The 26,165-nt window shown below is 46.8% G+C and overlaps 2 protein-coding genes across 3 annotated transcripts; both read left to right on the top strand.

Moving 5' to 3' along the window:
• LOC146333735 (extracellular calcium-sensing receptor-like) lies at positions 1 to 25,703 on the top strand. 2 transcript variants are annotated; one of them, XM_084825816.1, is made up of 5 exons: positions 11 to 2,430; positions 3,126 to 3,344; positions 20,093 to 20,311; positions 20,807 to 20,933; positions 25,667 to 25,703. In XM_084825816.1, exons 1-5 carry the CDS (start codon positions 1,786 to 1,788, stop codon positions 25,675 to 25,677), a joined length of 1,221 nt encoding a protein of 406 aa, XP_084681942.1. In that variant the 5' UTR covers positions 11 to 1,785; the 3' UTR covers positions 25,678 to 25,703. The 2 variants fall into 2 exon arrangements, with proteins under 2 accessions (XP_084681941.1, XP_084681942.1); XM_084825815.1 differs by lacking the exon at positions 25,667 to 25,703 and having other exon boundaries at positions 1 to 2,430; positions 20,807 to 21,748.
• Positions 10,377 to 11,457, top strand: LOC146333736 (vomeronasal type-2 receptor 26-like). Its single transcript, XM_084826315.1, has 2 exons — positions 10,377 to 10,434; positions 10,547 to 11,457. The coding sequence occupies exons 1-2, from the start codon at positions 10,377 to 10,379 to the stop codon at positions 11,455 to 11,457; spliced, it is 969 nt and encodes a 322-aa protein (XP_084682441.1).
• Positions 25,704 to 26,165: the final 462 nt, after the last annotated feature.

The following is a 26,165-nucleotide window of genomic DNA, read 5'->3' as shown; positions in this document are numbered from 1 at the left end:
TGATCCAACTGGGCTCTTGTGATGTTCTTATGAAATGCAGCTAGGAATGCAGTGAGGGGGTGGGTGTGCGAATCCTTCGTTAATGGCCCGAAGATGGCTTTGCAACAGAAGGATTGGTTTTTGTTCAGATAGAATTGAACCTAAAGGACTTCATTGCCCTCTACTCAGCAGGGGTCCCCCAACCTCTGATGTCATTCTCACTGCAGGCTGATACCCAAGAAGTACCAGCAATTGCTGGCCTTGGCGTTCACCATCAATGAGCTCAATGAGAATCCAACTCTCCTACCCAATGTGACCCTGGGCTTCCGCATCTATGACCACAGCAACTTTGGACGATGGATCTACTTGAACACCCTGTCCCTGCTCTCCACCCGAGGGCGAATGTTTCTGAATTACAAATGTAACAGGCAGGATAACCTGCTCTGTGTTATTGGGAGTCTCGACTCCACGTCCTCAAGGCAGATTGCATCTCTAATGGGCATCTTCAAGATCCCACAGGCAAGACGATTCTGCAGAAGAACTCAGGAAAACAAAGATGCAAAACCCTGTCTCTGGCAGCAGTCTTGTACCCCTGCAGTATGTGTGTGGTGCCACTGTGAATGCCAGGAGTCATCCATTTGTTAAATGATTGTCTTCCTGCAGGATAACACTTAAGGACTCTGTTCAGAAGCACAGTAGGGAAGAGTGTATGGTGCATGGTGGTTACAGCTAACTGCTGCGACTGCCACCGGCACTCATGTAGCTAACCACATTCTACAGCATGCTTAGGGTAATTCCTCTATTCTCCAACCACCCTCCCTCCTGCAGAAACCCACAGTCCTCCACATGGGAGGCCAGGCATCCCAGCAGCCTTTGCGCTGGCGGTGGCCATTTTGGTGCTCAGTGGCAGTGGCCATTTTTAAGCTCGGCGATGGTAGCAGCCATGTCATGTGTTGCTAGGCAGATCTCAGCCAAAGGAGATATGCCAGTGGCCATTTCAGGCTGCTCTCTTCCATTCTCGGGGGATCCCCAGTCACACTTGGAAGGCATGCCCTTCGCAGGAGGAGCGTGTCCATTGTGGTAGCAACCCAGGGAATGGGTGGACGCAAGCCATAGCTCTACAGGAGCTTCTCTGCTGGTGTGGATGGGGAATGGCAGCTGCATCATGTGTTGCTAGGCAGATCTCAACCATAGAGATCTGCCATTCAAGCTAGAGCAGCTACTCCTTCTTTGGCTGCTTTGCCACGGAATTCTATGGTAGCTGCAAATTAACCATGGAGGCTGTTCAGACATCACGGTAAGCCACGGTAGAGCCCAATAATGATCTTGCCGTTAAGTGGTTAGTGAGCACGGGCAGTCCATGGTTAATAAGCCACCATGGTTGGGTCAGACCCCTGTTCAGATGTCACGCTAAGCCACCATGGTTAGCTCAAAACTCCTAACCATCAAGGCTTAGTGTGACATGCGAACAGGGTCATTGCCTCTGATATAGGCTGTAGTCCATGGAATCTTACACTATACAAATTGGGTTAGTATTTCAGTGCCACAAAACTCTTCCTGGATTTTGCTGCCATAGACTGACATGGCCACCCCTCTGGAAATTCCCTCCTTCAGCTTGCTTATGGCTTCTTCGAACCTATTCAGAGGGAGAAAAGGGCATTTCCTTCCTTCTACCAAACTGATCCCGATGAAATTCCTCAGTATGAGGGCTTCGTCCGGCTGCTCCTGCATTTCCATTGGAACTGGATTGGGTTGTTCGCTCCCGAGGATGACACTGGTGAAAATTTCGTCCAGACACTGACGCCAATGCTCAAGCAGAACAACATCTGCGTGGCCTTCACTGAAATCCTCAGCAACATGGTCCTTCTGCTTCTAGCAGCATTTGGGAATATTCCTCATCTGTGGTTTGAGCCCCAAGTGATGATTCTCTTTGGGGACTCCAACATTATACAAGAAATAGCAAGGTTGTTGTCTGCTCATGAAGAAAAGTCCAAGACCCCATTTAGGAGGGTTTGGATCCTGACAGCCCATTGGGAAATTGCTGCGACGGGATCCCACCTTGGCTTGCACAAACTAAAACCTCTCCACGGCGCTTTGCACTTCAGAGTCCACACAAAGGAGGTTCCAGAATTCAAGCGTTCTCTCCAGGCTTTAGATCCATTTCATCCACAGGGAGACGACTTTCTCCAAGACTGGTGGGAAGCGGCATTTGTCTGTCAGTTTATGAATCCAGGCCAGCCCTTTCCACCAGGGAGGAAAATGTGCACAGGGGAAGAGAAGCTGGAGGACCTGCCAGCCTCCACGTTCGAAACGAGCATGACTAGTCAGAGCTACAACATCCACAACACTGTCTATGCGGTGGCACACGCGTTACGTGCCGTGTCCTCATCTGGATCCGAACGTGCAACGACGGGGGGAGGCGAGAGGCTTCTGAACGTCCAGCCATGGCAGGTAAAGTCGTCCATCGCACTCAGCTGTCTTAGCTGATTTTTTTGAGCGTCACATCCTGGAAGCAAATGGCACACCTGGGGGAAGGTCTATCAGTTCATTCTAAAGATCCTAAGGAGCACGTTCCCCATGCATGTCCTTTCATGGCCACTGTTTCCCTTAGAGAGCACTAGGAACTGAGTAGAGAGTAGCAGAGACTTATTTCTACAGTAATTATGTTCTTACAGACGTGGAGACTGAGGAGGAATCAAGCAGGTCCCCATAACACACGTTGCTAGTCTGTAAAGCGGTACTGCCCCCCACCCCAACTTGCAGTAGCAAGCAGCAGGGGGTCCCCTCTGCTTATGCTCCTTCTTTCCAGCCAGCCCTGAAACTCAGATGTTGGTCGCAGTGTTGGTAGGAGCCTACTCCCTTCACTGCTCACACAGATTCTTTTATTCTTTCATTTCATTCATTTCATTTCCATTCCGCCCAATAGCCGAAACTCTCTGGATGGTTCACAAAAATTAAAACCACAGAGTACGACATGTATCACAAATATATTACGGTGTGTTGTAGCAAGTAGGCACCAGCCGGAAATCCCCAAGCCGCTGTACAGGCATCTTGTAACAGTTAGTGCCTCAGGAGGAAGTATCCTGAGCATTAAACCAAACAACAGAATAGAGAATAAAGCTCTGTCCTAACGTGTTACGTTTCAGATCCTTTCCGCTTTGAAGACTGTCTGGTTTAACAACAGTGCTGGAGATGAAGTTTGTTTCACTGAAAATTCTAAGATATCCCCCACTTACGACATCCTGAACTGGGTCTCCTTCGCCAATGAGTCTTTTGGTCCTGTGAATGTTGGACAGGTGAATCCAAGAGCTCCCCCAGGCCAAGACTTCACCATTAACTCTGATGTGATCGTGTGGCCTGCAGAGGTGGGGCTAAAGTGGATGCTACAGAGCTGTTGGAAAACTAACGAATCTTGCAGTTCTGCCCTTTGAGAAAAGAATATGTCTTTTGAGAGGGCAAGGGCGTTGCTAGGTTCTTAAAAGATCTGGGGCATAGGCCCATAAGACAAATTAAGTGCACCTCGTGTGTGTGTCTGTGTGTGTGTGTGTGTGTATGGTGTGCAGTGTGCATGTGGTGTGTTCGTGTGTGTGTGTGTGTAAACACCTTAAACACCTTCTGATTAGGATCTGTAATCCCCTGTGTGGCTTGACAGCTTTTACCTTTTGTTTTAGTCTTTGAGAAAAGGAAACTTTATGCAAGCCTAGCACAAAAGACACTGGACCTAACTGTTTGAACTTTGGCAGGTTCAGTCAGCTCTATAGGGACTTCCAGGTCTCCAAATTTCATGCACTGATGCGGAAGTCCAATAAATATAAAACTATAGCTCTTTGCTTTGACAGATTTTCTTGAAAAAAGCAAAGTTTACTTGTGGCTAGCACAAAACCCATTGGACCTAGCTGTCTGAAATTTGGAGGTTCAGTCAGCTGTATAGGGGCTGCCAGGTCCCCAGATTCCATGCACGTCTGTGGAAGCTCAACAAAAAAAATAATAATAGCTCTTTGCTTTGACAGATTTTCTTGAAAAAAGCAAATTTTACCTGTGACTAGCACAAAAGTCACTGGACATAACTACCTGAAATTTGGCAGGTTCAATAAACTCCATGGGCGCTACCTGACCCCCAAATTTAATGTATCTATTAAACAAACTAAAAAGGTTATGGCCGTTTCTGTTTTCCAATGCAAGTCAATGGGAAAATGTAAAAAAAAAAAAAAAGCAATTAGATCAGCTCAAAAGATCTGGGGCACAATGCAGAAGATCTGGGGCTCATGCTCAGGTGGGCCTCTGTATAACACCCATGCTAGAGGGCACCTGTTTTCTCCAGGGTGGGGCAGGGGTAATGTAAGGGAAAAACTGGAGGCAAAAATGTCAGGGTCCCTGGTATTGGTACCTAGACACACCTACTTTAAACAGCCCCCGTTTGGCTCTGATGTGGTAGGCGAGGTTCCTTTGGGGACTACGGCCAGAGTGTTTACATTCACTCAGATTTACTTAAATTCTACAAATAAGGACGAAAAAGACGACATAAGCGAAAATAATTTATTAACAAAAGATAAAAGATAAAGTTTTAACAAGCACACAAACCTTCCACACAGCAACAAAGCAAAGATAAGCAATACTCACAAAGTGCTACTTTACCATGCAGGGTAAAGGGACTCTGTCCCACTCCGAACCCTGGCTTCAACCATGGCCTATAACATAGACCACAGTGTAGCAGGCTCGGCCCAGAGTAAAGAAAGAAGAACCAGATTTTTTCGGTGTACCAACTTTAATACCACCACAAATTTGGTGTTCTTCCCTCTAATACATATTCCAAAATCTTTACAACTGTTGGTCCATATCATCCTATACGTCCCATCTCATGACACATTTCCCAAATATTCCCTCCTACCACATGTTTACTACAAAACAGGTTGAAGTTCTCCTTTTATGTGGTCAACAGCTCCCCCCCCCCCCGCTCTTTTTTCCAGACAGGGGAATCCCAAACCATAACGTTTTCCTCTATGACCCCTTACTTCTTTTTTTACTCTGTTTTCTTATAAGGAAGGCACAGTTGATAAGGTTGGAAGGTTATCAAACATCTCTTATCAGCATCAGCATGTAGCAAGAGTCTGAAGAGAGTTCAGAAACTTCAGCTGGTTCAAAGAGCGGCTGCCAGACTGCTGACTGGGTCTGGCTACAGGGATCATACCACTCCCCTGCTAAAACAGCTTCACGGGCTCCCAGTCTGTGTCCAGGCACAATTCAAAGTGCTGGTCATGTCCTATAAAGCCCTATATGGCTCAGGTCCAGATTATCTGAAAGACCGTATTCTCCCCTATGAGCCTACTCGTGCCCTGAGGTCTTCAGGGAGGCCCTTCTCACCATCCCGCTATCATCACAGACACATCTAGTGGGAATGCGGGGCAGGGCCTTCTCGGTGGCTGCCCCAAGGCTCTGGAACTCCCTTCCCAAGGAGGCAAGAGTGGCATCCTCCTTGGTATACTTTCGCAGGCATGTAAAAAAAAAAAATTGTTCCAGCAGGCCTTTGGGAATAGCTAGTCTGGACCTTTGAGAATATGACAGATGGATACTATATTTCTTGTTGTCTTTTAATGTTTTGATAGTTTATACAATTTTAATATTATTGATGATTTAATTATATTTTTAACTTTTGTATACTTCTATTTATAGGTTTTAATTGTACAAATTTTAAATGAAAAGCCGACCTGGGTCCCAGTATTGGGGAAAAGGCAGGAAATAATAATAATAATAATAATAATAATAATAATAATAATAAATAATGTGGATCTTGCTTCCCTACTTGCCCCACTGCACATTAGCTTTAGCCCCCCATAAGCACCATATCTTACCCACTTAAACTTTAAACTCCCCATACCCCATATTGTACCCTAATATAAATTGCAAGGCCCAGGAAAATACTTATAGTAAAATACAGCTTATTCAAACTTATTTGAAGATCCTTCATGGATCACTGCCTTGTTGTGGTGAAGGGGCTTGCGTAACTCAGTGAAGCCATAAGCTATGCCGTGCAGGGCCACCCAAGACGGACAGGTCATGGCAGAGAGTTCTGACAAAATGTGGTCCACTGGAGAAGGAAATGGCAACCCACTCCAGTATTCTTGCCAAGAAAACCCCATGGAACGTATCACAAGGCTAAAAGAGATGACGCCGGAAGATGAGCCCCTCAGGTCGGAAGGTGTCCAATATGCTACTGGGGAAGAGCAGAGGGTATTTCCAAGTAGCGCCAGAAAGAGTGAAGCGGCTGGGCCAAACCCGAAAGGACACTCAGCTGTGGATGTGTCTGGCGGTGAAAAGAAAATCCGATGCTGTAAAGAACAATATTGTTTAGGAACCTGGAATGTCAGATCAATGAATCAAGATAAGCTGGAGGTGGTCAAACATGAGATGGCAAGATTGAACATCGACATCTTGGGAATCAGCGAACTAAAATGGACAGGCATGGGCGAATTTAATTCAGGTGACCATCATATCTACTATTGTGGGCAAGAATCCCTTAGAAGAAATGGAGTAGCACTCATAGTCAACAAAAGGGTGGGAAAAGCAGTACTGGGGTACAATCTTAAAAATGATAGAATGATCTCAGTACGAATCCAAGGCAAACCATTCAACATCACAGTAATTCAAGTCTATGCCCCAACCACTGAGGCCGAAGAAGCTGAGGTTGATCGGTTCTATGAAGACCTACAACACCTTCTAGAACTAACACCAAAAAAAGATGTCCTCTTCATCATAGGGGATTGGAATGCTAAAGTAGGAAGTCAAGAAATCACCGGGATAACAGGCAGGCATGGCCTTGGTGTACAAAATGAAGCAGGACAAAGGCTCATAGAGTTTTGCCAAGAGAACACGCTGATCATAGCAAACACTCTTTTCCAACAGCACAAGAGGCGACTCTACACATGGACGTCACCAGATGGTCAATATCGAAATCAGATTGATTATGTCCTTTGCAGCCAAAGATGGAGAACCTCCATACAGTCAGTAAAAACAAGACCTGGAGCTGACTGTGGCTCAGATCATGAGCTGCTTCTTGCAAAATTTCGGCTTAAACTGAAGAACATAGGGAAAACCACTAAACCGTTCAGGTATGACCTAAATCATATCCCTGATGAATATACAGTGGAGGTGAGGAATAGATTTCAGGGATTAGACCTGATAGACAGAGTGCCTGAGGAACTATGGACGGAGGTCCGTAACATTGTTCAGGAGGCAGCAACGAAATCCGTCCCAAAGAAAAAGAAATGCAAGAAAGCCAAGTGGCTGTCTGATGAGGCTTTACAAGTAGCTCACGAAAGAAGGGAAGTGAAAAGCAAAGGAGAAAGGGGAAGATATACCCAACTGAATGCAGAGTTCCAGAGAATAGCAAGGAGAGACAAGAAGGCCTTCTTAAATGAACAATGCAAAGAAATCGAGGAAAACAACAGAATGGGAAAGACTAGAGATCTCTTCAAGAAAATTGGAGATCTCAAGGGAACGTTTTGTGCAAAGACGGGCATGATAAAGGACAAAGAAGGCAGGGACCTAACAGAAGCAGATGAGATTAAGAAGAGGTGGCAAGAATACACAGAAGAACTATACAGGAAAGATCTGAATGTCCCTGATAGCCATGATAGTGCGGTCACTGAACTTGAGCCAGACATCCTAGAGAGTGAAGTCAAGTGGGCCTTAGGAAGCATGAGTAACAACAAAGCTAGCGGAGATGACAGTATTCCAGCCGAGCTATTTAAAATCCTAAAAGATGATGCTGTTAAAGTGCTGCATTCAATATGCCAACAAATCTGGAACACTCAATAGTGGCCACAAGACTGGAAAAGGTCAGTTTACATTCCAATTCCAAAGAAGGGCAACGCCAAAGAGTGTTCAAACTACCGCACAATTGCGCTCATTTCACATGCCAGCAAGGTGATGCTCAAAATCCTACAAGCTAGGCTTCAGCAGTATGCGAACCGAGAACTACCGGAAGTACAAGCTGGGTTTCGAAGAGGCAGAGGAACTAGAGATCAAATCGCCAACATTCGCTGCATCATGGAGAAAGCAAGAGAATTCCAGAAAAACGTCTATTTCTGCTTCATTGACTACGCTAAAGCCTTTGATTGTGTGGATCACAACAAACTGTGGCAAATTCTGAAAGTGATGGGAGTACCAGACCACCTTACCTGTCTCCTGAGAAACCTGTATGAGGGTCAAGAAGCAACAGTAAGAACCAGAGATGGAACAACCGATTGGTTCAAAATTGGGAAAGGAGTACGACAAGGCTGCATATTGTCACCCTGCTTATTTAACTTATATGCAGAGTACATCATGAGAAATGCCGGGTTGGATGAATCAGAGGTCGGAATTAAGATTGCCGGGAGAATTATCAACAACCTCCGATATGCAGACGATACCACCCTAATGGCAGAAAGCGAAGAGGATCTCAAGAGCCTCTTGTTGAGGGTGAAAGAGGAGAGTGCAAAAGCTGGTTTGAAACTCAACATTAAAAAAACTAAGATCATGGCATCTGGCCCTATCACTTCCTGGCATATAGAAGGGGAAGAAATGGAAGCAGTGACAGATTTTACTTTCTTGGGCTCCAAGATCACCGCAGACGGTGACTGTAGCCATGAAATTAAAAGACGCTTGCTCCTTGGGAGGAAAGCTATGGCCAGCCTAGACAGCATAGTAAGAAGCAGAGACATCACCTTGCCGACAAAGGTCCGTCTAATCAAATCTATGGTTTTCCCAGTAGCAATGTATGGCTGTGAGAGCTGGACTATAAGGAAGGCTGAGCGCCGAAGAATGGATGCTTTCGAACTGTGGTGCTGGAGAAGACTCTTACGAGTCCCCTGGACTGCAAGGAGGTCAAATCAGTCCATCCTAAAGGAAATCAACCCTGAGTGCTCATTGGAAGGACAGATCCTGAAGCTGAAGCTCCAATATTTTGGCCACCTAATGCGAAGAGAAAACTCCCTGGAAAAGACCCTGATGCTGGGAAAGACTGAAGGCAAAAGGAGAAGGGGACGACAGAGGATGAGATGGCTGGATAGCATCACCGATGCAATGAATATGAACTTGAGCACGCTCCGGGAGAGAGCGGAGGACAGGAAGGCCTGGCGTGCTATGGTCCATGGGGTCACGAAGAGTCGGACACGACTGAACGACTGAACAACAACAACAAAAACACAGCATTTGCATGCAGATTCAGGTCCCAGGTTCAGGTCCCATCATCTGCATGTAGGCTGGAAAAAGGTCCCATTGAATCCCTGGGGAACTGCTTCCAGTCAGTGTAGACAATACTGGATTTGGTGCACCAAGGGTCTGATTCCAGCATTCCTGTTTCTGCCTCTGAATATATTTTATATGAACTTGTAATAGTTCTAATTAACCTGTGTGCATTCAGAAGCGATTTGGCCCTCCTAAATTGGTGGAACTATCCATCATATAATGGGAAAGTCCGCTGAGTCACTCTGAGTCATGTTTAGTGCAATTTCTGTCACCTGCATATCCTGAACATTATGTCTTTTCCCCTTTCAGAAGATGCCCTTTGCGAGGTGTGTGGAGAGGTGCTCTCCAGGGCATTGGGGAAAAATTCCAGAGGGGGAGCCGGTTTGCTGCTACAGATGCGATCGTTGTCTAGAAGGGACGATTTCTAACTGGACAGGTAGCTCAAAGTCTGAGAGCCTTTTAAAAGTGCAGAACATACTGGGGCAAGAGAGCAGTGTGGACAAGAGAAATTCATAGACAAGGACAAAAGTCTGCCATTTCCCCTAGGAATATTTACTCTATAAATACCATTTTGGATAGCATAGGTCTGTGGTGTTCTTGCTTGCAAAGCATTCACATCCCCAGAAGAAATCTTCAATTTAAGGAGAAAACAAAATCTTAGTCAGTTACTAATACTCACGAGTACTGTATCTGTTGGCTTTTCTTCCATATTCTTATTGGCTCATGTTTTCAGGCATTAGATTTTAAAGAACGTGTTTCAACCCTCTGTTATTTTGCCATCAGACCTGAAGCTGTTTAGGTAGAACACTGCTCAGGTCAAGTAGCTGGTCATCCTTGTAACAATCGGAGCACATTACCCCAATTTCAAATAGATCACATTTATTCTATAGTGATTCCTGTAACCCGTTTCCCAGCTTCTGCACCAGCATATTTCCTCAGTCTGTAATATTAAGCAATTGACAGATATTTATTTATTTGCCATTTCAGAAGACATTGTGGGTGACAGATTGTGGTTCAGTTCGTATAGTTACCAGGTTTCCATTTACAGTTACAGAATTTGGGGTTTTCTTTCTTGCAAAATACTGAACGTGAGTCTGGAGTGACTTATGAGAAAAAGAAAAGAAAGAGAGAAGAAACATTTTGTAATTTTCCTGACTCTGGTCTTAAGAAATATGTTGCTGAACCTAAAAGAGAGAGGAAACAAAGGGAGTTTGTGCACTTGGGTGAACAGTAAGCTTCAAAATGGATAATTCCATCTACTCCCTTGTGGGACGATTTGCCCCACATAAAAAGAACCTCTGTGTCATGTTTAAGAGACTTCAATAGTTCATATTCATTCCAGATGCAGTTCGTTGTATTCAGTGCCCAGAAGATCAACACCCAAACCAGAAGCAAGACCAGTGTATCCCCAAAATTATCCACTTCCTGTCATACAAGGAGACATTTGGAATCATTTTAGTATCTTTTGCTGTTTTCCTCTCTCTAATCACTTTCCTAGTGCTGGCAATCTTCTTTAAATATCACGACACACCAATCGTTAAAGCCAACAACCGAGACCTCACCTACGTCCTCCTCATCTCCCTCCAGTTCTGCTTCCTCTGCTCTTTCCTGTTTATCGGTCAGCCAAGGAATGTCACCTGTCTTCTCCGACAAGCTGCTTTTGGCATCATTTTCTCTGTTGCTGTCTCTTCAGTGTTGGCAAAAACGGTCATGGTGGTTCTGGCCTTCATGGCCACCAGACCAGGAAACATGGCAAGGAAACTCTTGGGAAGACAACTGACAAACTCCATTCTCCTGGTCTGTCCCCTCATCCAAGCTATTATCTGTGGTGTCTGGCTGGTGACCTCTCCACCATTCCCAAACTTGGACTTCTATTCCCTGTCTGATGAGATTATAGTGGAATGTAATGAAGGCTCGGTCACCATGTTTTACACTGTCTTAGGCTATAAGGGATTCCTGGCTCTCACTAGCTTCATGGTGGCTTTCCTAGCGAGGAAGCTGCCTGACAGCTTTAATGAAGCCAAGTTGATCACCTTCAGCATGCTGGTGTTTTGCAGTGTTTGGGTGTCCTTTGTGCCCACCTACCTGAGCACCAAGGGGAAGTCCATGGTGGCCGTGGAGGTCTTCTCCATCTTGGCTTCTGGGGCTGGTCTCCTGGGTTGCATCTTTCTCCCCAAATGCTACATTATTTTGCTGAGGCCCAATCTCAACAGCAAAGATAATCTAATAGGGAAAAAGAATCAGATAGCCTAACACTTTCTGCTAATTTAGTTGGCAATCTAACAGTCAATCCTGATTCCCCATCAAATTGGTCTACAGAGGGAAGCTGGATGAATGATCCAAGACTTAATCCCCTTTCAAAAATGTCCTGCAAGATTTGGCAAACAGGAGTATGCCATGAATAATCTCTGTTTTATCAGAGTTGTGATGTTTGTATGAGGGAACTAGCTCCAGTCCTATGTGAAAGATTTCTGGCCCATCCTTAGTTCAGATGTTTGCCCTCTTTGCTCTTTGAAGATTACAGAATCATAGACTTGGGAGGAACCTTTGAGAACATCTAGTCCAACCCCATTTTCAGTGAAGGCTCCACAATGCACCTACAGCATCCCTGACAGGTGGCCATCCAGCCTTAGGGATGTTGCAGGTGCCTGACTGGGTCCAGGAGCCCATCACCCCCCCGCAACTCCCAGACTGCACCCGCCGAGATGCTGTCCTCGCCCGCCCCCCGTTCACATTCTCCAGGACTCCCACAGTCCCGTCCAGCAAGCACCCACCATTTTCCTGCCTTTGTTGTGTGCACAAAAAGGAAGTAAAAATTGCGCATATTTAAATACGCACAGTTTGGGGCCTGGAAAGCTTAATGTGCACAATATTAGAGACATAATGCAACTCACCGAGCTTGTGGGTGGCCCAAGCGCGGGTCCGGGGGGGGGTGAGTGGGGGCAGTGCTTCTGTGGGCACTCAGAGAATCCGAGCTTCTGTTTAAAAGTGTCAAATAATTTTATAGTATGTTTTATTATGTCATTGTATTTGATGGTTTTAAGTCTTGCTCTGTGAACTGCCCAGAGAGCTTCAGCTATTGGGCAGTATAGAAATACAATAAATAAACGAATCCATAATAAATGAGCAGTACTAGAACTTTATTGAAAACAACATAAAACATCCAGGTACTCATGATCATAGAATAGTAGGGTTGGAAGGGGCCTACAAGGCCATTGAGTTCAATCCCCTGCTCAATGCAGGAATCCAAGTCAGAGCATCCCTGACTGATAGCTATCCAGCCTCGTCTTGAATGCCTCCCGTGTGGGAGAGCCCACCGCCTCCCCAGGGAATCGGTTCCATTGTTGTATTGCTCTAACAGTCAGGAAGTTTCTCCTGGAGTTCAGCCGGAATCTGGCCTCCTGTAACTTGAGCCCATTATTCCATGTCCTGCACTCTGGGATGATCGAGAAGAGATCCTGGCCTTCTTCTCTGTGACAACCTTTCAAGTACTTGAAGAGCCCTATCGCATCTCTCCTCATCTTCTCTTCTCAAGGCTAAACATGCCCAGTTTTTGACGTCTCTCCTTGTAGGGCTTTGTTTCCAGTCCCCTGATTATCTTCGTTGCCCTCCTCTGAACCTTCTCCAGTTTGTCTGTATCCTTCTTAAAGTGTGGTGCCCAGAACTGGACACAGTACCCCAGATGAGGCCTAGCCAGTGCTGAGTAGAGGGGAACTAGGACTTCCCGGGATTTGGAAGCAATGCTTCCATTAATGCAGCCCAAAATAGCATTTGCCTTTTTTGCAGCCACATCACATTGTCGGCTCATATTCAGCTTGTGATCGACAACAGTTCCAAGATCCTTCTTGCTTGTAGTGTTGTTGAGCCAAGTATCCCCCATCTTGTAACTGTGGATTTGGTTTCTTTTTCCTAGGTGCAGAACTAGGTGCAAAAAGCTAGCTTGAACAAAGGCAACTTTAGCATCCATCTCAAGTTGGGAAGAAAGGGAACTTGGTGAATCTCTGCTGGGATGGAATACCACAACCAAGAAGATTCTGTCTCCTGTCCACCTACTTTTATTTGTGGAGGGAGGGAGGAGGGGGAGAGATGCAGCAGAACTGAAGGAACCTGGCATGGTGGCAAACTGGAACCAGGATGGTGAAGGGTCTGGAAACCAAGTCTTAGGAGGGAGGGCTGAAAGAGCTACGTATGTTTAGCCTGGAGAAGAAAGGGTTAAGGGGAGACATGATAGTAGCCTTCCTATATCTGATGAGCTCTGTTAGGAGACTGGGAGGAGGGATGACTTTTCTTGCTGGTGGAACCCTTCTCTACAAAGGTCCTGCAGGAAAAAGAATTACCGCCTGGCTGCCATGACCAGTCAGCATAGACTGCCCACACTCCAGTTTGTTCAGCTGCATTGGGAGTCTATCAGTCCTATTGCCAAAGACCCTTCCCTTCAACCCAACCCTAGGGAAAAGAAAGGCGCTTTGAATTTTCTTTCCTAAAGCCCAGAAACACAGGTGACAGGGTGCTCCTTATGACCTGGACCCCCTGAGCAACTCCTTAAGGATCTCTTGCCTCCTTAAGAGTCCCACCTTCCTTCTTTTAAACTTCCCCTTCCCAGTAAAGTGGGGTTTAGGCTGTAGGCATGGGGTGATTGACACTCTAGACACAGGATTTAAACACAACAGTTCACTGGTAAATTAAAGCAAGCAAATCACAACTAAAGGTATTTACACAATAGAGCTCAGTGATACAAAAGGCCTTAAGAGAAATTAAAAGCTGCAAAAATGCAAGTTCCTCTACCCTAGCTGTACTTAGACTTCTCCAGACTGCTTCTTCCTACTCTCTCTTCATGCTCTGGTCTTCCTCTCTCTCTCTCTCTCACTGGCTCTCTCTCCCTTTTGATATACCCTCTTCCCTCACCAAAAGTATAGTTTCAAACCTGAAGAAATGAAACTTAACTGGGGAAATGAAACTACTCCTCTCAGTGATACCCCCCCCCCCCAACTCCAGGCCTCTAGGCCTGACCTTTTTCCTTGCCTTTGAAGGCTTCAAACTTTCACAACAGGACTCAGCAAAATCCTTGTGAAACCCCTAAAACAGAAGTGTTAGTTCTGTAACCTTGCAGTCCTTCACAAGAAGAGATTAGTGAGGAATTCATTTTAAAGCAATATAGCCAAATGTTACAAAGCACCCCCAAATTCTGCTGTTTGGGGAAAATAGGACCTGTATCTGTAACGGGACTAGGGATTTTTGGTCTTGGAGAAGAGCAGGAAAGAAGGTCCCATAGGATATTGAGGACTTGCACATCCCAAGTGGAGCTACAGATTTTTTGCATACAACTTTCTGGTCAGCCCCTGTGCTCCAATTGCCTTAATTCTTCAGTGTTAACACTTGAAAATTTCAGATCTTGCCTCAAGACTACAACCACAGAAGCCCCCACCATGAAATATTTTATGTTCATTTCTACCCTTCTTGTTTAAGCCAAAGAAAAGGAAAAATAAAAAATTCAAGAAAAGAAATGAGAAAAGGGATCAAAACAGCAACCCAAATTCATAGAACATGCAGACGGGGAGAGAAGAAAAGAGGATTCCTTCCATCCTTTCTGCTCAGGGCCCTTTCCTCCTCTCTGTCTGCCCTTCTTTTGCAGAGAAGGAGCTCAACAGAGCTTCCCATCACTTCACAAGTCAGCAGATGCGGAAAAGTAAATCTCTGTATTATTTTCTATTTTCCTTCTCTCCCTCCCCTTTTCCTAATATTCCACCCCGTTCCAAACTCCCAAACTCCTTGGCTTTAGAACCCCCTGTGGCTCTTTATGCCTCTCCATCCACTTTCTTCCTGGCCACGAGGCTTGGGTGTACCGGGGGGGACCCACATCCACTCCCTCCCCATTCCTATTTTGCACGTTGAAGGCACAGACCAATCCACCATGTTGTGGCACCATCACAATTGTAACAGGACATAATTGGTATTGACCTATCTTCCCTGACTCATGGCCTCCAGATGTGTTGCACTGCAACTCCCATTATTCCCAGTGAGAACGGACAATGGTTAAGAAACACGGCAATTCTACCACAAAAGATCTCTAGAGCACCAGGGAGAAGACCACTAGTTTAGACAATGCTATCTGTGGGCTGAGGGATCACCAAGAAGATTGAACGCCAGGTGTCAATGACAGTGTAGAGCTGGATCATCTGAGATAGGGTAAAGGCAACATGCCTACCTAAGTCTGAGGGTTCCCCCAGGTAACCATCCATAGGATCAGTTCCAGGTCACAGTTCTAGTACTCAACCAGGACATCTATGCAGGGGTGGCAGGGGAAGGTCTGTGATGCCTTCACTCCTGAACAGTGAAACTTGGATTTAGGTGTTCAGCTTCACACAGCCCCAAGGGAAGATCCTAGCAACTAAAGACTGATCCATCTACTGGAAGGTGCAAGGGTCTTCGCAGTAGTTCTTGTGCAGTCTGGGTCCCCAGACCCCTGGGACCTAGGAAAACACAAATGTCCGGGCAGAACAAGGACCAGAACAGCAGGGCAGACGCGTGGACACACACGTCATTCAGAGTTGCGCATGGAGCAGAACTCTGCCACCGCAACTCCTCCCTTCCCCCGGCCATCTTTCTGGGCAACACACTTTGCACATGCTGGGCTCCATCTTGGATTCAGGTGCTCAGCTTACACAGACCGAAGGGCAGAACCTGACAACTACAGCGAAGTCCACCTGTCCCACAGGGAAGCAGAGAGTGCTGCAAAGATGTTTTCCACCCTTCCAGGGGCAAAGAGCCCAGCACTATCGCTCTTTCTCCACCCAGGTATTTCTAAAATAACAGTAATTCTGCGGGAATCCCCCCTGGATTTCCATCCGCCAAATCAACAGCAAAGAGCTGCAGGTCAACACTTGCTTAACATAAATAGGCGCTGGGCCCTTCCAGGCGGGGCTGCGGTGGTGTCTGGGACCATCACAGTTGGTCAATGAACGTTTCCCAATTATAAATGCGACAGGTGGGATAACCTACTCTGTGTTATTGGGAGTCTCGACTCCACGTCCTCAAGGCAGATTGCATCTCTCATGGGCATCTTCAAGATCCCTCAGGTAAGAGGGTTCTGCAGAACTCAGGAACGCAGAGACGCAAAACCCGGCCTCTGACAACGGTCTCTTGCCCATGCTGTGGGTGTGTGGTGCCACCGTGTTTCCCGGCAGGAGGAGGAGGAGAACCTCCAACTTTTGTCAACCTGCCAGATAGTAACCCTGGTGGTAGCCATTCACCTGAGTTTGCTATGACATGACTGATCCCAGCCAGCAATGGGGTTTGGGCAGGGGGGACACAACTGCATTGGGAGATACAAACACAAGGAGTATTGTGACACCTTACAGACTGAGAAACGAACGAGGTTTCCAGAGACTCTGGGTTGCTGTGGCTGCCAATGACCAACACTGCTACTGTCCGTGGGGGGAGCCCTCCCCCCAACACACAATCTAAAATCTGTCAGTGTTTTAGGTGTCGGGACACATTTCCATATACAAGAGCTTTAATTTCACCCATGCGCCTTAGCCTGTTGGAAGAAGGTTTCTGGAGTGGGGGCACTTTGAAGGTGTCTCATGAAGCCCCAGAAACATTGTATTATATGTTGTGTTTTGTGTGTCCAGAATCATGTCATGAAGAAGGTGTCCAAGGTGCTTTGTTGCTCCGGTGCAACTGACTCACACAGCTATCATGCGTTCGATGTATTTGAGCCATGTGCCTCTTCAGAATTCTGAGGTATTTGGGGAGGTGCTCAAAAGACCCCAAGTTGCTTGTGAAGAATCCTTATTTTTACTATACTCACCAAGGCTAATTCATAGTAATGGCAAGAAAGTGTGTTGAGGCGAGGGACGTACGAACCCAGTGACATGCAGTCCGGGCGGGGCGGGGTATCCCAGCGCAGAACTCCGGGCTGCTTTTGGCCCCGCAGTTTTCCCCAGAGCCTTACCACGTCCGTTGGATTTCGTGGGATGGCTCTCCTCCTTTTGAAATGGTGCGATCAGCTAATGGTGGCCGCCATTAGCCAAACAGGGGAAAAACATGCCCGCAAATTTGTAGGAGTCCAGAACAACAGTGCTGGGGTTCTGCTGAGGCCCTTCCTCCTTGCTCCAGTTGTTAAGGGAGCCCTTGACAACCGGCGCAGCGCAGGATGGGTCCTGGGGTGCCCAGCCCCCAGTGTTCTCACCCTGGCCTCCTCTTGAGAAGCCCCGGGCATGATTGCTGGGGTGCCGCTGAGCCCCTTCCTCCCTGCGCTAGGTTTTAAGGAAGCCCTTGACAGCTGGCGTGGGGCAAGACAGGTCCCAGCACGGACAGCCCCAACCGTACCACTTAAAGTGGAAGAGAGCTGCCCCGCAGGAAGTCCAATGAACCCAGAGGCAAGCAGGGTCAGTCCACTGCGGACTTTGCAGGCTGGATTCTTGAGGATCTGGCCTTATGTGACTCTTGAGCGGATGTCTCCGCCATCCCTCACTGGGGCCACCTCCACAGCAGCTGTGACATTTGGCTGAAAACCACACTCCGGGGAGTTGGACTCGGTGGTTTATAGGCCCCTTCCAACCCTACTGTTCTATGATTCTACTGTTCTACGAGTCTGAAAGGCATCACAGGACTCCAGCTTACCTTTAGTAATACATTTTTTAAATGCCCGTCTTCCTCCAAAATCACACTTCATGCCCCTGAGGTAGGCCTTTGTCCATGAAAACTTACACTAGAATATGGGCCAGCCTTTGAAGTGCCATAAAACTCTTTGCTGATTTTGCTGCAACAGACTAACACAGCTGTCCCCCTGGAAATTCCTTCCTTCAGCTCACGTATGGTGTCTTGGAACCTATTCAAAGGGAGAAACTGGTATTTCCTTCCTTCTTCCGCATTGAGCCCAATGAAATGCCAGTTCTTCTCTTTGCTGGTAGGAGCCCTGCTCCCTCTCATGGCCACACAGAGAGATCAGGATGTGTTGTAGCAAGCAGACACCAGACGAAAACCTCCAAACCACTGGACTAGGGATGCAGGAGAATTTAATTTCTACCTGCAAAACGTGACAATAGACCCTGTTTGCAACCCCAAATGCTGGTGTGAGCAGGAGAATGTGTTCTCCCAAAACGTACGCAACTTCTCAAACAGGCACTCACTTTCAGAAAATGCTAGGGATGTACAAAAGGCACTTACCTGGTCCCGCAGCTTGCTTCGTGGTCGGGGGGAGGCGCTTCGGTTCTTCCCCCGAAGTTCAGGCCGGCGGGGGGGAGGCGCCCTGCCTCGCCCAGCCGAAATTCAGGCTGGGGAGAAGCGCCCTGTCTCCCCGGCCGCGAAATAAAAAAGTGGAAAAAAAAACAAAAAAACCCCACCCGTGATAGGCTACGTAACGATTTACATAGCCTATCACGGCTAGATTTCCAAAGTCAGCCATGATAGGCTATGTAAATCGTTACGTAGCCTATCACGGGTGACTTTGGAAAAAAAAAAAGCACGTACGCAAATGGCGGCGCCGATGGGCGCCACCATTTGTGTTCCTTATTTGGTCCCAGTAGTCTACGTAAAGATTTACGTAGACTACGGCGAAAATAAGGGAACGCTATTTGCGTTGCCCTTATTTTCGCCATAGTCTACGTAAATCTTTACATAAATTACCGGGACCAAATAAGGAATGCAAATGGCAGCGCCCATGGGTGCTACCATTTGCGTACGCACTTTTTTTTTCAAAGTCACCCGTGATAGGCTACGTAACGATTTACATAGCCTATCATGGCTGACTTTGGAAATCTAGCCGTGATAGGCTACGTAAATCGTTACGTAGCCTATCACGGGTGTTTTTTGTTTGTTTTTTACTTTATTTTGTAATGGCGGTGGCGGCAGCCGGTCGGAAGACCGGCCGCCGCCCCCGCCCCCGACGAACTGCTGCCAAACTCCCGCCGGGACCCGCCGCCGAGAGGGACATTCGAGGGAGGTAAGTCCCATCCCGGGGGGGGGGGGCGGAGAATTTCACCAACAATTTTGGGGGGCCAAATACGTTGGCATTTGGCCTCCCCGAGATTCGTGGAGAAATTCTCCGCCATCCCTAAAAAATGCACAAATTTTGAAGAGAAAGAAGTTAGCTATTGCACAACTTTGAAAATGCACCATTTCACCCCTTAGTCTATAGGGAAAATTTGTACAACTCTGGAAATTTGTGCAAATTGGAGATTTATTCTTTTCTTCTTTTGCACAACTTTCCCATTCAGGCAAACTTGGAAATGTTTGCAAAGGCAAGTGCAAATCAAGACTGATATTACAATATTGGGAGGATAAAAGCTTACCACCTATAATGCAGTGGAATGAAGCCTTAACAATGCTAGCCACATTTGAAAGAGCAGTATATAGGCGTCACTTGCGAACAGTCTTAAATTGGGATGTCTGGTCGGCTTTTACTGACGTTTATGTGTAATCTAGTCTGTTTTCCTTCCCCCCCCCTAGAATGTTGTAATATTTGGAACTGAGGGCTTTGGAGCATGCTTTTATATTCTCAACTTTTTGGCTTTGTTATGTTTTTGTTTGTTTTGTTGAAACTCACAATAAAAAATTGATAAAAGGGAGAAGTGAGTACCGAGCTGATGTTGGTGAAATCGAACACCGCTTCTTCCTCCATCCCTACACGGGTTATGCATATTTTAACAGTTAGTGGCCAAGAAAGGGTGTGTTGTAGCAAGAAGGCACCAAGCAAAACCCGGAAACCACTGGGCAAGCAGCTTCTCACAGCTAGTGCCCAATGGAGATGCATCTTAAGCGTTGAGCCAAACAACAGAATGCGGAACAAAAGAGACTCCTAGCCTGATGGCAGGCACAGTATGCTAGACAATTTCAGACCTCACTCACAGTCACAGGTTTTTTCTAAGCACCTCTTATGTTTCAGATTCTTGGCTCTTTGAAGACTGCCCGGTTTAACAACAGCGCTGGAGATGAAGTCTATTCCACTGAGAACGGCAAGATGTCCTCTAGTTACAGTATTGTGAACTGGATTTTGTGGCCAAATCGATCTTTAGCCCCCACAAAAGTTGGATGGATGCATCCAGACGCTCCCCCGGGACAAGACTTCATAATTAACTCGGAGGCAATCATCTGGCCTGCAGAGGTGGGATTGAAGTGAATCTTCTGGGGTCATGGGAGAAGTAAAGAATATTACAGTTCTGTCCTTTGAAAACAGATGAGACCTAAGACCTACTGTGTCCAGGGTGCGGCTATTACCCAATGCGAAAACAAAAATATTTGGTTGCAGGAAGTTCCAGCTTTAGTGCCCAACGTCTTCATGTAGGCTGGAAAAAGGCCTCCATCTAAAACCCTGGAGAGCTGCTGGCACTCATGCAGACCCTATCAGACTGGGGGGACCAAGTGTTTGAGTCAGTAGAAGGCAGCTTCCAACAGTCATGTTTCTGTCTCAGAATATACTTTATTTAAGCCTGGATTATAACAGTTCCAAGTCACCTGAAGGCATTCGGAAGAGATTCGCCCCCCTAAATTGGTGAAAAAATCCATCTTGTAATGGGAACTCCACTGAGTCATTCTGAGTCTAGCTGAGTGCAATTTCTGTCATCTGGTTATCCTCAACTGTTTGTCTTCTACCTTTTAGAAGATACCCTTTGCGAGGTGTGTGCAGAGATGCCCTCCAGGACAGTGGAAAAAAGATCCAGAGGAGAAGCCAGTGTGCTGCTACAGATGTGATCGTTGTCCAGAAGGGACAATTTCTAACTGGACAGGTAGCTTAAAGTTTGAGAGCCACATAGAAGTGCAGGATGTACTGAGGTAAGAGTGGAGCTAGGACAAGAGGGGATCATAGACCAGGAGTCTGCCATTTCCCCCAGGAATAGTTTTTTGGCAATTCCATTTTAAATTGCATATTTCGGTGGTTTACTTGCTTGTGAGGTCTTCATAATTTCCTGAAGAAATCTTCTATTTAAATAATACAGTAATCTCAGTAAATTATTAATGCTTGCTAGTACAGTATCTGTTACTTCCTCATTCCCACTGGCTCACCTTTCCACACATAATTTTTTAAAGACCATGTTTCTCTCCTCAGTTGTTATGGCATCAGACATGAAGCTGTTTGGGCAGAACATTGAACCGGGCAGATGGTTGGTCATCCTTGTAACAATTGGAGCATGTTACAGCACTGTGAAACAGATAGCCCTTCTTTCTGTGGTGTCTCCCATAACCAATTTCCCAGCTTCTACACCAACTAATGTTTCAGTCCATAATCTGAAGACAATGACAGATATTTATTTGTTCATTTGTTTGTTTATTTATCGGTGCATTCAGAAGGTACTGCAGGTGACAGATTGTGATTCCGTTATTACAGTTCCCAGGTTTTCATTTCTGCTTATGGAATTTGGGTTTTTCTCCTTTGCAGAATATTGAACATGAATCTGATATAGGGGAATGTCGTATGAAAAAAGCATTTTGTACATTATGAAATACATTGCGGAAACATAAAGAGAGGGCAATTAAAGGGGGTTTATGCACTTCGGTGTAGAAGAAACTTCAGAGTGGAGAATTCCATCTACGCCTGTGTGGAATGGCCTGGCCCCAACATCTCTGCCATGTTTGAGATACTTCAATTGTTGTTGTTCATTCCAGATGCAGTTCACTGTACTCAGTGCCCAGAAGAGCAACACCCAAACGAGAACCAAGACCAGTGTATCCCCAGAATTATCCACTTCCTTTCATATCAAGAGATACTTGGATTCGTTTTAGCATCTCTTGCTGTTTTCCTCTCTCTGATCACTTTCCTTGTCCTGGCTACCTTCATTAAACATCGTGACACACCGATCATCAAAGCCAACAACCAAGACCTCACCTACGTCCTCCTTATCTCCCTCCAGTTCTGCTTTCTCTGCTCCTTCCTGTTCATTGGTCAACCCTAGGGATGGCGGAGAATTTCTCCCCGAAACTTCGGGGGGCCGAGTGCCAACGTGTTCGGCCCCCCGAACAAGTTTCGGGGAGAAATCCTCTGCACCCCTCCGCCCCCCACACCCCCCCCGGGATGGGACTTACCTTCGCTGAATGTCCCTCCCGGCGGCGGGTCCGGCCGGTGGTTCGTCAGGTGTTCGAGCGGGGCGGGAGCGGCAGCCGGTCTTTCGACCGGCTGCTGCCGCCGCCATTGCAATAAAAGGAAAAAAAAAAACACGTCCCCTGATAGGCTACGTGACGATTCACGTAGCCTATCACGGCTAGATTTGCAAAGTCAGCCGTGATAGGCTATGTGAATCGTCACGTAGCCTATCACGGGTGACTTTAAAAAAAAAAAGTGTGTACGGATAATGGCGGCTCCCATAGGGAGCCCCCATTCCCGTTCCTTATTTGGTCGCTGTAGTCTACGTAAATGTTTATTATTTTCGCCTTATTTTCGCCGTAGTCTACGTAAACATTTACGTAGACTACAGCGACTAAATAAGGAACGCGAATGGCGGCTCCCTATGGGGGCCGCCATTCGCGTACGCGCTTTTTTTTTTAAACGTCACCCGTGATAGGCTACGTGACGATTCACGTAGCGTATCACGGCTGACTTTGCAGATCTAGCCGTGATAGGCTACGTGAATCGTCACGTAGCCTATCAGGGGATGTGTTTTGTTTTTTTTTAACTTTCGCGTTCGCGGCCGGGCGAGGCGGGAAGCCTCCTCCCCGGCCTGAATTTCGGCCGGGCGAGGCGGGAAGCCTCCCCCCCGGCCTGAATTTCGGCCGGGCGAGGTGGGAAGCCTCCCCCCCCCCGGCCTGAACTTCGCGGGGGGAGCAGCGAAGCGCCTCCCCCCCACCGCGAACAAGCTGCGAGAAAAGGTAAGTGACTTTCTTCCACCCCTAGTCAACCCACAAAAACCACATCCTTCCGACAAGCTGCTTTCAGCATCAGTTTCTCTGTTGCAGTTTCTTCAGTGTTGGCCAAAACTGTCACGGTGGTTCTGGCCTTCATGGCCACCAAGCCAGGAAGCATGGCAAGAAAACTGTTGGAGAGACAAGTGACAAACTCCATCGTCCTGGCCTGTCCCCTCATCCAAGCTGTGCTCTGTGCCGTCTGGCTGGTAACCTCTCCCCCGTTCCTAAACCTGGACTTACATTCTCTTGCCAGAGAGATCATAGTAGAATGCAAGGAAGGCTCAATCACCATGTTTTTCACTCTCTTGGGTTACATGGGTTTCCTGGCTTTCATGAGTTTCACAGTGGCTTTCCTAGCAAGGAAATTGCCTGACAGCTTCAATGAAGCCACGTTTATCACCTTCAGCATGCTGGTGTTTTGCAGTGTTTGGGTCTCCTTTTTGCCCACCTACCTGAGCACCAAGGGGAAGTCCATGGTGGCCGTGGAGGTCTTCTCTATCTTGGCTTCTGGGGCTGGTCTCCTGGGGTGTGTCTTTCTACCAAAGTGCCACATTATTCTCCTGAGGCCCAATCTCAACTGCAAGGATCATCTGTGATTTTTAATACTTTGGAGAATTCACTGTGAATTCATAGTCCAGTCCATCAACCACATTCCACCCTGCTATATTCCTATGTTTTTTAATAAGAAGAAAATAGATGCAGCAGCCAGAACCATCAGCCCCACCATGCCTATGCTGGCCCAGGTGTTGGGACTGTTTGCTGCTGCCCTGATCACCTGTTTCTCTCTGGGGCGGGGCAGGGGGGGCAGAGCTGTGGGGTCTGGACACTGGCCCTGTGGTCCACACCTACATCCACCATGGGTAGCTGCTTCTTGCTTCTTCCCTCTGCATCCCTTTTCCCTTTCGTGTCCTCTTTTGTTTTGGAGATTGTAAGCCTCCGGGGGCAGGGAGCATCTTGTTTCCTTTACTGTGTACTGTAGCTCTTGATTCTAAGATGTCGGAACTATCAAGAGAGATGCCTGGAGACAACACTTCCCAGAGATCAGAGAACTGAGAGATGAGCAGAGGTGACCCAGCTTGTTTTACCCCTTCTGGACTATTTTGGAAGGAGGCTTACCTGACTACATGGTGGAAACCCCGAAACCTCTCACTGCTCAAAAGTGGGCTGCATGAGCATAACAGTGTTGCGCCCTGAGATGTGATGTTGCTTGAAGTTTCCAGCCCGGCTTGCCTGATGTTTTCTTAGCAGACAACCAACAGAGAATTGAAGGCATTTGACTGGGGGGAATATTTTCCTGTTAGTTTGTTTCAGAGTTTGGAAAGCTATAATACTGCACTTCAGTTTGTCCATAGATTCTGTACCACTCACGAGAATTTTAGTTCACAGACAGATCACACACAGCCAGATGTCTCTGTATCCAAAATGCTGGAGGAGTTTGGAAAATACAGCTTGATCTCAAGTTATCCAATTAACAGATCAGTGGCAGAACTTGTGCCTATAATGTGATCAAATGGAAAAGAGACCCTCATTTTATTGACTCGTGATCTTAAACCTGCCAATCAAAGCACCTTTCGCTGTGTGCTCACCAGGCCTCATTCCTGGAATTTTATGGGATTTCCAGAGATGATTTCCCAGCTGTAATGCTGTCGTGTTTTCCCACCATGTCTTCTCTCTTTATTCTTTCATTATTTCTGCATAAAATCCATTAAGGAGAAAAAGTCAGAATGGCTGCACAATGCTTTTGCATGGAGAGCAGTAGGAGCCCCCCGTCTGGAAGCATCCCCTGCGTTGTTAAAGGGCAAAGCCGCCCAAGCTCAGGTCTGGATCCTGTAGGCTGCTGGTCTCCCCGTCATACCATGCTCAACCAAAGGAGGGCGGGAGGGCAGTAGCCAAATCTTCATGCCATCTCAGAATAGGGTAGCAGTGTAAGGAAGGTGAAAAAACGAATGCCCCAGTACCAACTGACACTCAAAATCCCTACTCAGCCATAATGACAGCAACTAGCTCATCCCGTGCTGCTCCCTGAGGTGGGTTGGCTTGCTACACATGGTTCAGAGGAAGTGCTGGTGCTTTATAAAGGCCCCTCCAGTCTCCAGTGATGTCCTGGAGACTGAGAATTGTTCTCTGCCATTCCCTGAGAACAGGCTCAGCATCTTCGGAATTAACTTCAGCCAACTCGCTTGGAGCAACAAGGCCTGAGCTTTGATAGGTGTTGCATGTGCGGTCTTGGTCCTGATTCATGGCTCCCCTCAGGTCTGCATTAGACTGTCTCTTTTTCTTAAAGAGTTTCATAGAACAGAAGTATGATGTAGTGGTTAGAGTCCAGCCCAAAGTCACCCAGTGAGATAACTAACAGGATTGCTAATGAGCTGGATGTGGAAATACAAAGCTGAGCAGGGGGCAAGTGGGGTGCTGACATGTGTAGGAGTAAGTCGCATTGAACTCAGTAAGACTTACTTCTGAGTAGACATGCACAGAGTTGGTTCTCCTCTCCATTTTAGCCTCACCATGTCACCAACAAGGCTGGATGTGGAAATAGAAAGCCTAGCAGGGGGAATAATACTCGTGCAGGGCTCCAGACCGGCATGGTCATTTTAAAAGGTTTTTTCTTTCTTTCAAACAGCGTTGCTTTAAGAAAACAGTGCATCGCTCCCAGGGCAGCCTTGTTTTGGGAAGCCCCGAGGAGGAGGAAGTGTTTTCGCTGAAAGGAAACGGAGACGGAAGATTTCAATTGAAAAAGAACACTCACAAACAAGGCGGTGAGCACAATTCTTTTTCTCCCTTTTTTTTAAACTTACGTATTTATTATCGGAATATACTACCTTGCGTTTTTATTTACGAAAATTTTGCGACTCTGTGCGGATGACAAAAAAAACCCGCATCCTTTTTGGAGGTGTGATGACCAAAACTCTGCACAGCATTTGAAGTGTGGTCGCACCAGAGGTAAAAGGCAGTGAACTCCATTCTCCTGATCTGCCCCTCATCCAAGCTGTGGTCTGCATTGTCTGTTTGGTGACGTCTCCCCCATTCTCAGACTTGGACTTCTGTTCCCTGACAGGAGAGATCATAGTGCAATGAAAGGAAGGCTGAGTCACCCTGTTTTATACTGCCTTGGGTTACAT

The sequence above is a fragment of the Heloderma suspectum genome, chromosome Z (genome assembly GCF_057233095.1).
Source record: "Heloderma suspectum isolate Gila_16-S chromosome Z, 16-S_ref, whole genome shotgun sequence".
Lineage (NCBI taxonomy): Eukaryota > Metazoa > Chordata > Lepidosauria > Squamata > Helodermatidae > Heloderma > Heloderma suspectum.
Note: the sequence above shows the minus strand (reverse complement) of the source record. Positions and strands in the feature narration are given on the sequence as shown.

Coding starts and splice junctions, on each gene's coding strand:
- LOC146333735 (XM_084825815.1), top strand. CDS start 1,786: ATGCTCAAGCAGAACAACATCTGCGTGGCCTTCACTGAAATCCTCAGC. Junction 3,345..20,092: donor TGATCGTGTGGCCTGCAGAG/GTGGGGCTAAAG, acceptor CTTATGTTTCAG/ATTCTTGGCTCTTTGAAGAC. Junction 20,312..20,806: donor CAATCATCTGGCCTGCAGAG/GTGGGATTGAAG, acceptor TCTACCTTTTAG/AAGATACCCTTTGCGAGGTG.
- LOC146333736 (XM_084826315.1), top strand. CDS start 10,377: ATGTTGCTGAACCTAAAAGAGAGAGGAAACAAAGGGAGTTTGTGCACT. Junction 10,435..10,546: donor TTTGTGCACTTGGGTGAACA/GTAAGCTTCAAA, acceptor TATTCATTCCAG/ATGCAGTTCGTTGTATTCAG.